The sequence below is a fragment of the Loxodonta africana genome, chromosome 22 (genome assembly GCF_030014295.1).
Source record: "Loxodonta africana isolate mLoxAfr1 chromosome 22, mLoxAfr1.hap2, whole genome shotgun sequence".
Lineage (NCBI taxonomy): Eukaryota > Metazoa > Chordata > Mammalia > Proboscidea > Elephantidae > Loxodonta > Loxodonta africana.
In genome coordinates this window covers 69,968,575-69,987,961 of record NC_087363.1, presented here as the reverse complement: position 1 = coordinate 69,987,961, position 19,387 = coordinate 69,968,575, and the positions used below count along the sequence as shown (strand labels likewise).

The window sequence follows — 19,387 nt, the reverse complement described above, 5'->3', positions numbered from 1 at the left end:
GACAAAGACTCTGCTCTTCAAAGTTGACCTTTAAAGCAACTGCAGAGAAGGAGAACTCGCAATTCTGATACCAGCCCTGATATATGGAAAGGTGCAATGGATTCGCCCAGCATGAACCTTTGGACAGCTGATTCCCAGAGGTGGGGACCAGAAGAGGCTGTGGGTAATGCAGAAAGACCTAGTTCAACAGAACAACAAGGACCTGGATCAGAATTGGAAAACATATTTCCTTAGCCACTCCTGGGCAAAGATTTTTTTTTATCAATTCTTCTAATGAGAGGCAGAGAGAGATTTATTTTAAGAAATTAGCTCACAAGATTGGGGAGGTTGGCAAGTCCCAAATCCACAGGTCAGGGAACAGTTTAGAAATTCCAGAAGTCTTGCGGCTGAAGTTGGTAGGCCAGGGGCAGGCTGGAAATTCCAGCAGATGCCTACTTATAGTCTTGAGGCAGACTCTGCTTCAGGAAACTTCATTTTTTGCTCTTAAGGCTTTCATGTGATTAGATGAGTCCCACCCAGATTATGGAGGGTCATCAGCTTTACTGATGGTTGACTGCTTTAAATGTTAACCATATGTAAATGCCATCATACCTGTTGTCGTGGAGTCATTCCAATTCATAGCGACCCTATAGGACAGAGTAGAACTGCCCCACAGGGTTTCCAAGGCAATACATCTTTATGGAAGCAGACTTTCTCTCATGGATTGGGGCAGCTGGTGAGTTCGAACCACTGACTTTTTGATTAGCAGCTGAGTGTTTAAGCACTGCATCACCAGGGCTCCTAAACACCTTCACAGCAACATTTAACTAGTGTTTGACCAAACAACTGGGCGTCACAGCCTAGCCAAATTGATACATATAATTAACCATCCAAAAAGTCTTGAGCAGACTTGGACATCTGGAGGACTGCACACTGAATCCTGCAGTTTAGCTAACTCTGGGTAGGTTGGCAGTAAACATCAGAATCAACCATTACAAAAATAGTTATATTATTTGCAGTATTGACTCATATACTTAGAATTGTATGAACTGACTTGCAACACATTTACACTTCAGTCAATAAGAATGGGTTCAATAATTTATAGCTAATTCCTTATATTGTATTTATAAAGTCTCAAGTTGTTTGCAAAAAACTTACTCTTGTAGGTCTAGGCACATGGGTAACTCTACCTGACAAGTGCTCTGAAGACCCTGGTATTCAGCGGAAGTTCACCTTACCAAACTGTGCTTGATCAGGTCTCCGTGCTCAGGCATGCTCCGGGCTTTACACAGATTATACAATTTACAATCCCTCCCGTGGCAAAACGGGGATACGTCAACTCAACACAAGGGCAGGGAGAGATTATACACTTATCAAATTTATTAAAATTTATCAAATGCAAAACTGCTTCAAATTACCAGAGTGAAGAACTCAGCCTTTTCTCATGACTGAGCAGGATAAATCTGTAGGAGCTTGTGGGAGGGTGGGGGGAGATCAAACACCTAAACATGTCCAGTGTACCTTTCTCCTTTCTGAGGAAGAAAGCTGCTGGAAGCTATGGGATCATTTAATTAATTCCCTGTTGTGTCTGCAACATGTGCCATCTGACTTTCAGAACAACAAAGATGAGAAGATCTGTGACTCTGCCAACAACCAGGAGAGGAAATGTTTAAGTGCTTGAGACTCGAGAAAAATGCCATTCTCTGCTTCTGTATGAAGGACAAATGCCTGAGGCTGCTCAAGTCTCACAAATCCATTTCCAGAGCTTCTGTGCCATGGAATGCAAGCAGGGGCTATTGGATATGGCCGGGAGACATAAAACTGGATAACAATGACACCTGCATATGAACGTGAATGTCATCTCTAGCATCCCCCACGTATTTTTAGAATGCCAAATTATTATATTAATTTCCCCAACTATTAAGTGTTACCATCATTAACTACTAATATATAAACCTTATAGGAAAAAAGGAAACCCTGGTGGTGTAGTGGTTAAGTGCTATGGCTGCTAACCAAAAGGTCAGCAGTTTGAATTCACCAGGTGCTCCTTGGAAACCCTATGGGGCAGCTCTACTTTGTCCTATAGGGTCACTATGAGTCGGAATCGACTCAATGGCAATTTTTTTTTTTTAATAGGAAAAAAGAACAGGATAATATTTTTCCGTATATTTTCCTTTTTTAATATGCAATTAAAAAAACTCTTTAAATATATATCAGTTTACCAACGGATACATATCCATATTTAATGGTCTACTTCAATTTTATAGGTAAATTTTAGATTCCGGAAGGAGTCAGTATCCAAAAAAACTAAGTTTTTCACTTGGGTTCCAAATAAAATCTAGTAATACTGCATTTCCATGGATTTATATAGCATCTTTATTCCACTGAGCTTAAATATATAATAATAAAAATAAAATAATAGTAACAGCTTACATATATAAAACATCTATTATATGGTAAGATTTGGGTTTGGCATATTCTTTCTTATTTATTTAATTCTCCCAGTAGCCCAGACAAGTAAGTTATTAGCCATATTGGTTTTCATACTACTACTGAGTCACATGACCAGCTCGTGCTCTCCATTGCTCTGATCAAAAAAACTAAAGTTGTTTGGCCCACCCTAGGTCATCACAAGTTTTCTGCAGAAAAGTGATGAGAACCTGGTTTTCCTGACTCCTACTCCAGGGCTTTCTCTCAAGACTACATTATAATCACACCTTCTTGCTTCTCAACTTCTTGGAACTTTGGGTGCCAGGTGAGAAAGAAAGGAGCTTATTATCTTTCTAACAGATTGCATTCTTTTAGCAGACAGCAGGATTATTTCATATAAATATGAAAACCCAGTTCCCATCCAGTAGATCCTGACTCATAGTGAGCCCATGTGTATCAGAGCAGAACTGTGCCCCATAGGGTTTTTAATGGCTGATTTTTTGGGAAGGAGATCACTAAGCGTTTCTTCTGAGGCATCTCTGGGTAGATTCAAACCTCCAGCCTTTCAGTTAGCAGCCAAGCATGTTAATGATTTGCACCACCCAGGGACTCCTCAAAAATTTAAGAGGTCATAATTTCTTGTACAGACCCCTGATGGTGTAGGTGGCAGCTTCTAAAATGGCTCCCAATGAGCCCCACATCCTTGTATTCCAATCCTTGTGTAACCCCCTCTCCTTGAGCGTGGGCTAGACCTAGTGACTTGTTTCTATAACAAACAGAATATGGCGAAAGTGAGGAGACAACACATTAGATAATAGAAGACTGCAACTTCCATCTTGTAGACACTCACTGCTCTTCTTGCATGCTGCTCTAATGGAGCAAACTGCCATGTTGTGAGTGCTCTCTGGAAGGGCCCATGTGGCAAGGAGCTGAGGGCAGTTTCCATCCAATAGCCAGTAATAAGCCCGTGAGGAGCTGACTCCTGCCAACAACCAAACGTGTTTGAGTTTGGGTTTGGATCCTTCCTCACTTGAGCCTTAAGATAACTGCATTGCAGCCTGTGATAGACTCAGAGCCAGAGGATCTAGCTAACCTGCCTCAAGCTCCTGAAGACACTGTGAGATAATAAATGGTGTTTGCTTTAAGCCACTATGTGTTGGGGTAATTTGTTATGCAGCACCACATGCCTAATACAGACTGGTTGACTTACATGAACCCATTTTACTAACTGACTGGGATTTTATTTAGACAGCTTTGATAAGGGGTCAATGTGTACTTAATCACGTTACTGTGAGGATTGTATGTAACAGCACAAGTACTTAATACAAAAAAAAAATTCAGCACCCAGCAAATTGTAAATAATAAATTTTACTCCCCATCTCTCTCCAGGGGTCCTCCCCAAGGCTCAAATAAAGGACACATTTTCCAGGAAGATTTCAAGCTTATTCTAGTCCACAGGGATGTCTCCATTTATTCTTTTATTAATAAATAAAAAATTGTCAGGCACTATGTCTGGCTATTGGACCAGGACAATGTTCAACTGGCTGTAAGAATAATCACCCCAGTGAACTCCTTTAAATATTGCAAGGTAATTAGTCACACATATTCAGTGGCTCCTTTCAGAAAAAATTCACTAAGAAAAAATACTTTCCAGAAAGTTACATAATACATTAATATTTTTAAACAATCTAAGATACTGCATTATAACTTCCTTTTCCCCTTCTCCCGACGGAGTTTTGTAAACCTCTCATGTTTGTCAAATATACCTCAAAATCTTCTATGAAGAAACATGGCGGCTCTAATCAGTTTGTTTTGGGGTAATTTTTCCCTGCTAATAGATAAAGGCACTGGGTTGGGGTTATTAATAGAAAAAGATAAAAAAGTTTTTATTTCCCCAAAGTCTAGCTTAGTTTCAAGGGAGCCCTGTGCACTGACAGATGTTATGAGTTTTACATATGAGCTGAAAAGATAACACTGACTTAGGATATATTGGCTCTTTGGACAGGATTGATCTTTCGAGAAGTGTGAGATGGACCAAAGAAACACACTTAACAAACCATAAGGCACCACATAAATAAAAACAGGAGATTTACCATTTTCACATCTCAGACACACCACTTACAGACTATCAGTATGAGAGGCCTGGCTCAATGGAAAACTGCTTGGGAATTGTGTTTCCTGTGGCTGCCATACCATGGTACCACAAACTATGTGGCTTAAAACAACAGAAACTTATTCTCTCACAGTTCTGGAGGTTAGAAATTTGACTTCAGGGTGTTCGCAGGACCAGGCTCTCTCTGAAGCCTCTACAGGAAGATGCTCGCTGATCTCTCTCAGCTTCTGGTAGTCCTAGGTGTCCCTTGGTTTGTAGCAGCATATCTCTAATCTCTGCCTCCGTCTTCACATGACCATCTTCTCTGTGTGTCTCTGTGTCCTTTTCCTCTTCTTATAAATCATAAAGTGATTAGGACCCAGCCTACTGACCTCATCTTAAGTTTTAACTAATTATATCTGCAGCAACTCTCTTTCCAAATAAGGTACCAGGGGTTAGGACTTGAATGTATCTTTTCGGGGGACATGATTCAACCTAAACAGGCTTGCTCTTTTATTCTCAAATCTAATTAATAATTATTTTGCTTGAATTTTAAGCAACTTTTTTAAGGGTAATTTGAGACTGTCAATAAAACACAGGATTAACATATTTATAATTAACTAATTCATGCATGTTTAAAAACGTTAGCCAAGTTTAGATTCAGTAATATTAGAAGTTTTCAAAGTATGCAAATTGGCAAGATCCTAATTTCTGGAACAAATGTGGAGTGTTACTAAGCTGGTTCACAAATGGTGTCTCTTCCTTCTGTTACATAATTTTATCTCTTTGCATGTATGGTTGAATTTCAAGTACTTACTGTGCATCAAAGTCACTTTGTTTCTGATCCAGTGCTAAGAGGTTCGGAGATAATACCATAAACGTAACTGCTCAGCACCCAAAATGTACATAGATGGTCCTGTGCTAGGTTCCGAGAGGAGAGGGTAGACAGGACATAAAGAGATCCTGTCCCTCTCCTTGAATAGCATACAATGTAAATGGGCAAATAAGACCAGTATATGTCAAACCACTGGGAAATGATACAACATCGTAATTAGGGTGATGGCTTAATGTTCCTGATTTAAGATAATTTACCTTCCAGACTTTCTCCGTTCTAGAACTTGCCTATCATATTGACACCCATAGTTTCTGTTACTTGTCATCTCTTCTTAAATGGCCCAGAGTCACCTGAAAAGAAACAGTTCCAAACTAAAATCACAGACAACTTAGGATCTCTCCTCCCTACTTTTAGCCCCAAACATAATGGGAGAGTCCACCCTTCTCTCAGTCAAACTTTATTTCTTCATCCTTTCTATTCACCATGCACACTCCTGCCATAAGCACATTTTTAGATTTCAGCTCAAGTTTCACTTCCTCATGGAAGCCTCCCCTGAGCTACCAAATGAAGTCAAATCCCTATACTTTATGCTCATGTAGCTCTCCTTTGCAGTCCTTGTCACGTGGTTGGTGTTACGGATTGAATTGTGTCCTCCCCAAAATATGTGTCAACTTGACTAGGACATGATTCCCAGTATTGTGTGGCTGTCCACCATTTTGTGATCTGATGTGATTATCTCATGTGTTGCAAATCCTAACCTCTATGATGTTGTGATCATTAAGGTTGTGTGTCAACTTGGCTGAGCCATGATTCTCAGTAGTCTGCAGTTATGATGTAGTTTGGCAGTCATATAATCATGTAACCACTTCTGTGATGAGATCTGATATAATGTGATCACCTCCATGATGGGGTCAGCTATGAGTAGCCAGTCAGTTGAAAGAGTTTCCTTGGGGGTACGGCTTGCATCCAATATAAACGGACTTTCTGGCAAGGTATCTGAGCCTTTGCTTGTTCTGCACCCTGCAGCTGGTTCCTGTTCATCTGACTTCCAGTTCTTGGGACCTGAGCTAGCAGCTTACCTGGTGTTTTGCCTGCCGATCTTGGGATTCATCAGTCTCTACAGCCTGTGAGCCAGAGCCCTGCTGACCTTGGATTTGCCAGTCCCTGCAGCTACATGAGTCGGGAGAAGCCTCCAGTCTGACTGAGGGATTTGGGACTTTCCAGGCTCTACAATGGCATGAGCCATCTGCTTGATATAAATCGAACCCAGCCTAAGACAGATATTAATGAAGCAGGATTAGAGGCAGTTATGTTAATGAGGCAGGACTCAATCTCATGATTAGGTTGTATCTTGAGTCAATCTCTTTTGAGATATAAAAGGGAGAATTGAGCAGAGAGGAGAGGGACCTCATTACCACCAAGAAAGAAGAGCCAGCAGTGGAGTGCATCTTTTGGACCCAGGGCCCCTGGGCTGAGAATCTCCTAGATGGGGAAGATCGATGACCAGGACCTTCCCCCAGAGCCACCAGACAGGGAAAGCCTTCTCCTGGAGCTGGTGTCCTGAATTCAGAATTCTAGCCTGATAAACTGTGGAGAATACATTTCTGTTCATTAAAAAAAAAAAAAAATTTTTTTTTTTAAAGCACTAGATAATTAAGACAGAATTTAGTACCAGGAGAGTGAGGTGCTGCTCTAACAGATATCTACAGTGTGGAAGCAGTTTTACAATTGAGTAATGGGTAGAGGCTGGAAGAATTTTCAAGTGCCTTTAACAGTAAAAGCCTAGACTGCCTTGAAGAGACTGTTGGTGGAATTATGGACATTAAGGACAGTTCTGTTGAGGGCTCAGAGAGAAGGGAGGAGAGCTATAACACTGGAGACGGCACAGACAGCAAGAAGCAGCAGCAGAGAAACAGCAGTAGTAGAACCAGGAGACCAGAGAGGGCACAGGAGCTGACCCGTGGAGCAAGAAAGCTGATTGCCTCTGGGCAGAAGGCTTCCTGGAGGAGCAGGGTGCCTCCAGGCACTTATCAGTAGAGCTAGGCTTGCCAACCCACAAAGCAAGAGAGCTTTCCAGCCAAGGTTAACTGGCAGAGTGGGGTACATCCAGGTACTTATTGGTAGAGTTAATGAGTTTTGCAACACTTGCCAGAGCAGGGCAGAGGCTAGGCCAACCCAAGAGGCTTGAATGGGCGAGGGACCAAGAGGCCAATGAACCAGGATGCAGCATCTGAAGAGACAAAGAGCATGGGAAGCACAGCTGCCTCAGTCTCAGAGGGTAGGGCCATGAACTCTGGGGTCTCCAAGGGTGGTACCATGGCCTACTGCATCTCAAAGGGTGGTGCCACAGCCTCCTAGGTTTCGAAGAGTCAGATCTTTACCAACTCGGTTCTGGAGGATACGGCTGCCATTCATGAGTGCCAGCGGGATGAGGCTGGATTCACTGCCCAAAGCTGAGGAGTCGGGGATACCATGCCCAAGGGTCAGAAGAATGGGGGCTGCCAGGGCCGAGGGGGTAGGGTTGCCACTCGGACAGACTAGGAGAATGGGGCTGCTCAAATGCGAGGGAGTACAGTTGCCATTCCAGTGGGCTTGGAAGGTGAGCTGAAGCCCAGGGCCAAGGGACCTCCACCCAGAATCTGGAGAGTGTGGCCAACACCCAGAGTCTGGAAGGCAGGTCCATTGCCTAAATGGTCTCAGAGAACGGGGGATTATGTTCAAGTCTGAAGAGCTAATGTAATATATTCTGCTGACTTGCTTGGTGCCTATTATCCTTTATTTCCTTCCAATTTCTCCCATTTGTAATGGAAATGTCTATCTTGTGCTGTCCCACCATTGTATTTTGGAAGCAGATAACTTGTATTCTAGATTTCACAGATAAAGAGGAATTTTGCCCTAGGATGGATTTGCACTTGGGCTGGATTTAAGACTTTTGGGGTAATACGATGGGGTGACTGTGTTTTACTGTGGCAAAGGTCATGAATTTGGGGGGGCCAAAGGGTAGAATATTATGGATTGAATTGTGCTCTCCAAAAATGTGTGTCAACTTGACTAGACCATGATTCCCAATGCTGCGTGGTTGTCTGCCATTTTGTGATCTGATGTGATTATCCTATATGTTGTAAATCCTAACCTCTATGATGTTAATAGGGCAGGATTAGAGGCAAGTGTGTTAATGAAGCAGGATTCAATCTATAGGATTAGGTTGTATCATGAGTCAATCTCTATTGACATATAAAAGAAAGAATTGAACAGAGAGGAGAAGGGCCTCATTACCAACAAGAAAAAGAGCTGGGAGTACAGCGTATCATTTGGACCTGGGGTTCCTCTGCTGAGAAGCTCCTAGACCAGGGGGAGACTGATGACCAGGACCTTCCCCCAAAACCAACAGGGAGAGAAAGACTTCCCCTAGAGCTGGTGGTCTGAATTCAAACTTCTAGCCTCCTGGACTGTGAGAGGAGAAATTTCTGTTCGTTAAAGCCATCCACTTGTGGTATTTCTGTTATATCAGCACTAGATAACTAAGATAGTTAGCATGACTATTTGATTTTACTGTGAGCTTTGTGAGGTAAAGTAACATATCTGTTTTATGCAACATAGTGCCTGACAATTTTTTTTTTTTAAACAAAGGAATAAATGGAGACATTCCTGTGAACTGCAATAAACTTTAAATCTTCTTGGAAAATGTGTCCTTTATTTGAGCCTTGGAGAGGAATACTGGTGAGAGATGGGGAGTAATACTTATTATTTACAATTTGCCAGGTGCTGTATTAAGTATTTGTGCTATTACATTCTATCCTCACAGTAACATGATTAGGTACACACTGACGCCTCATGAAAGATGAGAAGTCAGGCACAAGTAAACACAGCTGGTTAGTCTCAAAACTACCATTTGAGCTCAAGTTCACTATCTTTGGGCAGGCAGCAAAGAGAAACTAGGTTGGAAGGACATTAATCATCTGATGTAATATGGAATATTTGGATTTTTTGGTGGGAATGTAACCTGATATAATGAAATGTTATTGCAAATGAAATATTTGCTCACATAAATGATGCTCAGTAACTGGACAGTTGGTTAATACTAAAACATTTTTATGGCAGTCTTTTTAATGAAAAGTTGAGTTGGCTCACAGAAACAAGATATAATAACTGCCTTTGAGATTCTGATTGGCAAATAAGAACATGTTAAGTATTTACCCACGGAGGAAAAAAATCTAGCTTCCTTACAGTTAGAGAGGAATACCATATTATAATACCCATTTTTGAAATATTGCTCAACCCTCAGGAGAGTATTAAAACTTCCACAAAAATCTTGTAGCAGAGAAACTTATTTAACTTGGTTTTACCAGAGTTCCCAAATTTATTTGAACATGGAATCTTTTTTTTAATTTTCAAAGAATACCCATTAACATTTTGAGAAATACTTATACTGATACTAAGCACAGTTTAGGAAATCCTGTCATATTCCACTTTTTTTCCAGAATTACAGACCTAGACACGTCCCTTGAAACCCATCCCAAATATCTAACTCTAAATTCTCCCCTTGAATCCAGGATTTCAAACAGGTTCATTCAGGTTTGAACCCCTGCTGAGAATCTGCATTTCCACCGCCCCCCCCATACACTGAATCAGAATTTACATTTTAATAAGCTACAACATCGTAATTAGCGTGATGGGGATCTTGCTAAAATTTAACGTAAGAATCTCCTGGGGATCTTGTTAAAATGTAGATTCTGATTCAGTATATCTGGGGTGGAAATGTAAAGTCTTCGCAGGAATTTGAACTGGAATGAACCAGTTCGAAGCCCTGCATGAATCCCAAGCTCTTTCCTGGCTACTTTTTCCTTCAAAAGAACATAGTGTACGTGCCCGGAGAGTCAGACATGCAGTAGCTGCTCAATATTTAGAAACTGTTAAGGGTTACTGCTTTTATTCAAGTTGCAAGTATCAATTTCTACAGACTTCTAACAGCAGTCATTTTCAATACTTTAATCATTTTTAGAGTTCTCTGAATCCGCTCCAATTTTCCCATATTTCCCTTCAGCTGAGAAAACAAACTGAACAGTCCTACTCCGAAGGCCAACAAATGCTGCAGAGCGAGAAAGGGTTATCTCAAGATTCCTATTTATAGCCAGCGTTCTACACAGTGCAGACTCATATTTAGTAAAATATTCTTTACCAAAAAGGTTATCAGTTGCAATGGCTCCCCGGGCACTCTTTCAAAAGGAGCACTGGTGGGAATGTAAAATGGTGCAGCTGCTGTGGAAAACAATTTGGCCGTTCCCCAAAAAGTTAAACATAGAATTTATTACCATATGACCCAGCAATACCACTCCTATGTATACCCAAAAGACTTGAAAGCAGGGACACAAACAGAAACCTGTACAATGTTCATTGCAGCACTATTCACAGCAGTCAAAATGCAGAAACAGTCCAAGTGTCTCTCAGCAGATGAATGGATAAACAAAATGTGGTACACACGTAAAATGACGGGTTATTCAGCCATAAAGAGAAACCAAGTTCTGATACTACAACGTAGGTGAGCCTTGAAAAACATTATGCTCAGTGACATACGTCTGGCACTAACAGACAGATATTGTATAATCCCACTTCTATGTACCATCTAGAATAAGCAAATGCATAGAGACAAAGTGTATTAGCGGTTACCAAAAGCGTATCAGCGGGGACAGGGGAGATGGGATTTATTGCTTAAGGAGTACTGAGTTTCTGTTGGGGTGATGAAAACATTTGGAAACGGATAGTGGTAATGGCAGCACAACATGGTGAATATAATTAACGTCCCTGACTTGTATGCTTAAATATGGTTAAAATAGCAATTGTTTGTGAGATATATTTTACTACAATAAAATAAAAATTTTAAAAATAAGCTTTGGGAATGAGAAGGAAAATTCTATCAAGCACAGAACTTGATGTAGAGCTCCTGTGCTCTAAAATGATCCAAGGTAAGAATTTCATCTATACCATTCTGGAGAACAAATATAAAACTTTGTTTTGAGGCTACCAGGAGCATGACTCTCGTTCCCTCACAAGGCACCCCATCCCACTGCTGAGGTGACCCAATTATTAAAACATTCTCTAGTAAGCTGACCTGAAGTCTCTCTTTCTATGCCTGTTTCAAGTGTTAGCTGTGCCTTCTGGAACAACACAGAACAAGTCTACCTTATCCATGTGAAAGTCCTTCAAATAACTGCCAAGTTCTGCCTGTTGCTCAGGTGTAAGGAACATATTTTTGGTAGTTCCCAGGGAACTGAGGAAGGTGAGATAGCACATGCTCCGTGTACACCATGTCCAGGTGCCTGAAGTTTTCACAGGCTAGATTAAGGCTGCGTGTAGGAAGCGCAGAGTCACGAAGCTAAAGTTCCCTTTAAATGTCAAATCCAACTGTTTCCAGCTCCTCAAGTGGATAAATATGTCCAGTCCTTCCAAAGAACTTGGATGGAGAAAATGAAAACCATTATATAACTGACAAATGACAACTTTCTATCAGAAAAATGGAAAGCCAAAGGTAAAGTTAAAAAAAGAAAAAAATTGACATTTTGAGGAATAATGTTGAATTTTCCAATAAGTAATCTAGTCGTCAAATCAACTTGTCCAAGAATGTATTCCAGGAATGAACTTGCACCTTCACGCAAACTAACCCTTTGACCTGACATCCCCATTCCACCCTCCCACACACATACCATGGGATGTAAGTCAACAAGATGGCCCATCTCCTGCCATGGGAAGAGTCTCTCAAATTCACCCAGGAGCTATTCCAACCAAAATTACAAAGCAGATGCCAGTAGACCCCACAGAAGCTTCAGGAAACGCTAATTAGAATGGTCTCAGAAGAACTAGAGAGGTAGTGGGTTCTGCATTTGATTTAACAGAGAACAAAGCTCCACAAATGCACATTTCTAAGTTGCTAATCCCTTACAACCTGGACACCTGCTTCACTTATACAAACACATTTCACCTTTTTACTCATTTAAAATTGAGAGCAAAAGGAATTTTAAACTATCAGCATGTTAAAAAAAAAAAAAAAAAAGGTTTAGAATGTTCTAGGCTGCCACTAAAGACTACTGTGAGATTTTACGGAAAATTTTGGTGAAGTTTTCTGGGAGACTCAGGTATGAAGTGCTAAGAATAGGAATTTATATAATAATGAAAGTAAGAGCTCGATTCTTAGCCAAAACATTATTAATGTATTAGTTTAGGGAGAACCTAGCAGTCATTTTTTGTTATTAGATAAAATTTATGGTGTGATTAAAAAAATGGCAAGAAAAAAATGCACTAAAGGGTAAGATAAATCAAAATAAAAACACAAGTTCTCACCATCTCCCCAAGAAATGCCTATGAAATAGCCCCTAAAATGAAAATGCTGAGGTTCTGGGAGGGGGCGGAGGTTGGCTGTTTTTCTGCCAGGAAGATTTTTATACCTTTCCTCTCTCCTAGGTGGCAGTGTGGCATACCAAGTAGACTTTCTCAGGCTCCACCAAATATTTCAGGATTCGAAGATCACAAGAATAAAGATTCAAGGAAATATACGTAACAAGGCATCAGAGTAAAGACGCAATTATTTTATAGGCAGAAAGGGTAGTACTCACTGGTTCCACGTTATATGAAAAAAGCACATACTCTTTATCTGGAGATATTTCATATCTGGTGGCTTTTAATGATTCCTAAAAAAAAAAAAAAAAGAATTTTAAAGTATAACCTATAACTCAGAAATGTGTAATGAGAGAGACATTTTCAAAATTTGCTAATAAAATTCATATGTGGCAAACTTGCTAAACTACTTTAAAAATAGCCGTACCTTCTCCATGCTCATCTGAAAAATATCCAAGTTAACTAAAGCTTTTCCACATTTTTTTCATCTTTTTTTTCAAATTTCTACAAAATAATACTTATTGTACCTACTAAAACAGATCAGTAGAAATAAATATAAAAACCCTCAAGTCCTTCCCACAATACTCCGAATCCTTCTATATCTTTTCACACCCTTTTCCTTGATATTCTTGTTACGCAGAAGAAACTTAAATGATTTCTGGCAATGTATGAGCTCTGGGAACTTGTTCATCTTCCCCCAGCACCCATTGCTGTTGATACTAACTCATGGCGATGCCATGTGTTGCAGAGAAGAGCTGCTCCACAATGTTTTCGTGGCTGTAATCTTTAGGGAGCCAGGTTGCCAAGGCCTTTCTTCCACAACACAGGTTGGGTGGGTTTGAGCTGCCAACCTTTATGTTAGTAGTCTAACATAAACTGTTTGCTCCCTTGTAACTGTTCTTTTCTTGGGTCTTTACTTTGTTCTGTCTTTTGGGGTTTCAACCTTCACACACACAGAGTAGTACTTAACCAAAATCTCAGAGGGAACCCTATGCAGGTCTCTGGAGGCTTCTCCGGTTAGCTTTTTCCTCTTGGGTGCTCTGTCTTATAAGCTGGAACCACTTGTATCCCTGAACTCTGATCTCTTGTCTCTTGAACTCAGACTGCATGGCTTGGGCTCTTCCTGTTTGTGCTGCAGTTCAGCCTTACATTCATGCAAAAAGCCCCCAGGAAGGTAGGACTCACTTCATTTGTTTTCTTTTTCTCAGGGATCACAGTCCTGCACTGCCTGATGGCCAATGAATGACATTTTTTTTCCCCCAAATTTTTTTAGCTGTTTATGTTAGGAAGACAATTATAATCACCTTACACTGTTGTGGCCAGGACTGCGTGTCAAAGAAGTTTTAGTTTGTTTTGTCACACCCAGATCAATGGCTGGCTCATAAGACATGTTCCATAAATGTGTGTTGAATAAATAAATATATCCACGGTCGGTACAAGGGTTGCAGCAAAGTGACTAATGTAAAGTTGCTCAGAGAAACCAGCAAAGAACGCAACTTTCCACACTTAGAAATCAGCAGGGATCACATTCCCTGACAGAGGGTTAACTGCTAATGATGTCCCCTGAGACAGTGAGGGTTCCATAAGGTTCATTGTGAAGTACGCCATTGTCATGCCTGTGTATGGTTTCAGGCATTTTCTGGCCATCTTAGTTCACAGGACCCCCATAGTTGCAGAAACTATAGGCTATAGGGCCCACCTTTCCACCAGGTGCAAATTACGGATGCAAAACACACCCAGCACATGCCTCAACGTGTGCTCCAAGGCTACATACATGAATCAAAGGCCAATTTCCCAAGCAAAGCAGACCTTAGAAGGCATAGGCTTCAGTCTTGCCTGACGGCTATTCCTGCAAGAGTCTTTGTCCACTTTTCTATTATTTGTCTTTTTTGATCAATTAGAAACCACTCTCTATAAATTTCACATATAAGCCATTTACCGGTCACCTGGATTGTAAATATTTCCCATTATTTGTCTATTGATTTTGTCTTTTTTAATATTGACATTTTAAAATTTTACATGGCAAGTTAAATATCTTTTCTTTTATGGCTCTGGGTTTCCTATTTTTATTAAAAAAGTTCTCTTTTGGACTAAACCCAATGGTAGATTTTCACTTTTACTTTTTTAACGTTTAAGCCTTTAATCCAAACGGAATTTAATTTTTTATATTTGTGAAAAGAGATATACATTATTTCTTTGCAGACAAAATGCCATTATTTCCTAAATATATCGCTATTTCCCCGATGAATTGAAACAGCTGTTTTTCATATATTGTAGGAAACCCTGGTGGCATAGTGGTTAAATGCCATGGCTGCTAACCAAAGGGTCGGCAGTTTGAATCTGCCAGATGCTCCCTGGAAACTCTATGGGGCAGTTCTACTCTGTCCTATAGGGTCGCTATGAGTCGGACGGAATTGACTTGACAGCACTGGGTTTGGTTTGGTTTGGTTTTTTAGAGTAATGCTATTCAACTATATGCATCCTCTCCTAATGGAGGCAGATTTGCTCTTCCCCAAAGCATGCTCAGGATAAACTTGGGACAGGCTTGGGCTAAGGTACAAGGCCAGGAGTGGTGCGGCTGGACTGGTGGCCAAGGCCGAGGAACACCTTAGGAACAAGAAGAAAAACATCTGGGGCTGGACAGGAAGTCCCTGGGAATGCCAACTGCCCAAGGACTTGGGAAAAAAAACGGTAAGCCTTAGCCCCAACTGGAATGGCATATAAGCTTGTGTCCCCTGCTAGGTGGTTATGGAGTGCTAAACTGGTCCAGCTACCACCCTGGACTGACTGTCCTGTAAATAAGCTCCCCTAACAAGCCATATGTCATGATCGCTGGTTCTAGAGTCTGTCTTTGGTCTACTGGAGATGCAGCCAACCTTGGGCCCAGACGCCGCGGGGTTGTTATATAACATATATCAAACACTCATTTAAGTACTGAATTCTTTAGTCTCTTTAACTGATTCCTATGCTATTCTCGTGCAAAATTTGATGGTTTAAAGCTTGGGCAGTAGATTTAAAAATCTGTGATTTGTATACAGGTTACCTCACTTACTCTGTGACATTTAGCAAGTTCTTACTGGGTTTGGGGTACCTCTCTGTGCCTTTATAAAATGAAGGCTATATCTGTACCTACTTCATGATTGATGTGAAAACTTCAATGAAGCAATATAATGCCTGGAACATAGCACGTACTCAAAAGTGTTTGTTATTATTATTATTGGATTGATTACAATGTTTTTATTATGTGTTTTGATATCAGATAAAGAAAGTACACATTACTACACATTTTTAAACTTTTTGTGGCTATATTCAGGTGTTCATTATTATATATATATATATATATATATATATATATATATATATATATATATATATATATATATATATATATAAACCCATTGCCATTGAGTAGATTCCAACTCATAGTGACCCTATCGGATAGAACAGAACTGCCCCATAGAGTTTCCAAGGAGCGCCTCCTGGTGGATTCAAACTGCTGTCCTTTTAGTTAGCAGTCGTAGCTCTTAACCACTATGCCAACAGGGTTTCCTATAAATATACATATAAACAAAATTTAAGATAATTTCATCACATGTTCAACACTAAATTTTTTCAGAGTTTTAATTAGGATTGTATTAAAGTTTGATACCAATTTTAAAGGAATTAACATTTTTAATATTGTGTTCTTATCTAAAAATAAAACCAAACCAAATCTGTTGCCGTAGAGTTGATCTGAGTCATAGTGACCCTATAAGGACAGAGTTATTTTTTATCACTACCCCCATAGGGTTTCCAAGTGTACTTATCTAAGACCCTGTTATATCTTTACATGTTTGAAACCTTCAACAAGACTTTACAGCTTGGTTTATACTAAGTCTTGTGCCATTTTTTGTTAATCTTGTTAAATGCATTCTAAGGCATTGTCTTAGTTATCTAGTGCTGCTGTAACAGAAATACCCCAAGTGGATGGCTTTAACAAAGAGAAGTTTATTTTCTCACAGTAAAGTAGGCTAAAAGCCCAAATTCAGGGTGTCAGCTCCAACGGAAGGCTTTCTCTCTCTGTCAGCCTTCTCATCAACCTTCCCCAGACTAGGAGCTTCTCTGTGCTGGGAACCCAGGTCCAAAGGATGTGCTCTGCTCCCGCCACTGCTTTCTTGGTGGTATGAGTTCCCCATGTCTCTCTGCTTGCTTCTTTCTTTTATATCTCAAGAGATTGCCTCAAGACACAATCCAATCTTGTATGTTGAGTCCTGCCTCACTAACACAAATGCCACCGATCCTCCCTCATTAACATCAAAGGGCAGGATTTACAACATATAGGACAATTGCACAATACCCGAAATCATGGCCCAGCCAAACTGATACACACATTTTTGAGGGGACATAATTCAATCCATGAAAGCATTTTATACTTTTTGTTTTTATTGTGAATGGAATATTTTCCACCTTTCCAATTCTAGGTACTTAACGTTATTGAAGAGAAGAGCTATTGATTTACTTACATAGTTCTTGTATTCACCTATCTTGAGAATTTTTCTATTAGTTTTTTTTTTAACTGAAGTCTTTTAAGTTTTCTAGAAATAGAATTATATTATCAGAAAAGGAGATATAATTTTTTTCTTTTATAGTACTTATTCCAATATTCTAGTTTGGTTATAACTGTACTTCCTATTATCTCCAAGAACGTATTAAATATTAATGGTCATACTGTGTATTCCTGCCTGATACCTGGTTATAATCGAAATGGTTTTACTGTTTGCCATTTAGAAATGTTTTCACTGGTAGATGGTTCTTGGTAAATAGTCTTTATTATATTATATTTAAGCAGTTTATTTCATTCTTGTCTTACCTAGAATTTTTCTTAGGAGCCACAGATGAAGTTTATCAGATGCTCTTTTCCCATCAGAAGGCTTTTTCTAAGGTATTTATAATTGCAATGAATTTCGTTGTAAGGAAGAACATTCCAAAAACTAAGGGTCCTGACAGAGTAGGACTTCTAGCTAAAGTCTAAATCAAATCTCTTCTTGTTGTAAGTAACTCCATTTTGTACTTTTAAAATGCAGTTTCTGTCTGTAAAATTTTTCTATTGCACCTCTGACCTAGATACAAGCAGTTTCTACAGAAAAAAGAGGTTATGCCCACCCTGCTATACTCATAGCTGACTTTGTGTTTAGTAAAAGAAAAAATAGCTGATGTTATGTACAGATTATTCAGCTGTGTACAGGTGTTGGACATTGTGTTAAACAGATGACTTTGGTGGTCGGGCGAGTCTCAGAAAATGGCCCCTTTGCTCTTCCTAAAAAAAAAAAAAAAAAAAATTTTTTTTTTGTTTTTTTAATCTGTGCCTGGGTCCTTACAAAGCTCTGTGTTTTTCCGTATAAACTTGTTCTAACCCCCCTCGACCATATTTGTAATTTTCAAAACTTTGTTCTCATTAACCCAATTTATGATTAAAATAAGCTGATGTTACAAAGTTATAACTTTTTTGTACCAAAACCCTTTTTCTCTATTTAAGCATTAGGATACTTAGTATTTTTACTCCTATTCCTTTAACGAGCTCTTTACTTTTATATTTCAACAGACCTCACCACCATAATGCTAAAGTAACTCAGTTTAACACAGGCTGCAGATGTCTAGATGGCAGGAAACACATGATTTTAGTGGTCAGCCAAGATCCTGTCACCTGGAGCCACTCTTGCAAAAGAGGTCAACTCCTGCAAGGATAGTCAACAAAGACCCTGCAATCTGCAACTCTGTGAGTTTAACCAATGGAAAATGTTCTAGCTGTACCTTTCTGTTTGCAGTTTTTTCCTTCGTAAGCTTTTGTATCACTGCAGATCCCCAAAGCACTTTGTTCAGGTTATTCTGGCACTGTGTTTTCCATTTTGCAAAAAATTTTTTTCACCGTAGTAAAACTCTCTGCTTTTAAACTTAAACGGAGTCGTAGTTTTTCCACGACAGTTGTTTGACTTCCTGATTTTTAAATGTTGTCATGATTTAAGCCTTATGATTTTGATACATGGCTGGATTCTACTTGCTAATATTTTATTTGTAATTGTTGCATCTACACTCACTAGTGAGAGTAGTGTGAGTTTACATTTTGCATTACTTGGGGTTATTTATGTTCAATAGCATAATTTTTAATAACATGCTGAATTTACTTCGATGGCAACAGGTTTTTTTTATGATCTCGTTTATAAAAAAATTATGCATCTGGTTAGACACATATCTAAAGGGTCGGTGTCTTGTTTTTATGTAATATATTAATAGACACGTGGTTATAAATGGAGAAAAGAAAAGGCAGCTATTGGTGGAAGAGAGATCTATAAAATGATAGAACACCCCAACTTATGAAGTAATAAATGAGGAGTAAATAGTAGAAAGCATCAATATATACTTAAGCTGTTTTTTAAAAACTGACGTGTACACATACAGGAAAAATAAGTACATATAAAGGAAACAAGTACATATACTGGTAAAATAAACACAAGGTATACAAGAGAAGAAATGGTAAGACAAGCAATGAAGAGATTAAATGAATTATGAGAATACAATGTGCAACTCTATGGGATCACACATCAAACATAGATGGATGATCCTATTTGTCCCCTTAGTCAACAGGGAAGAAGTGTAACATGTGAACCTTGTCCTAGTCTTAATGG

General features: G+C 39.5%; 1 protein-coding gene across 1 annotated transcript in view; it reads right to left on the bottom strand.

Annotated features, from left to right (window-relative positions):
* DPP6 (dipeptidyl peptidase like 6) overlaps window positions 1-19,387 on the bottom strand; it is a 1,008,238-nt gene that overhangs the window by 407,886 nt on the left and 580,965 nt on the right. The window contains exon 5 of the mRNA XM_064275114.1: window positions 12,944-13,018. Coding sequence (XP_064131184.1) covers window positions 12,944-13,018 — 75 coding nt within the window. The remainder of the gene's footprint in view (window positions 1-12,943; window positions 13,019-19,387) is intronic.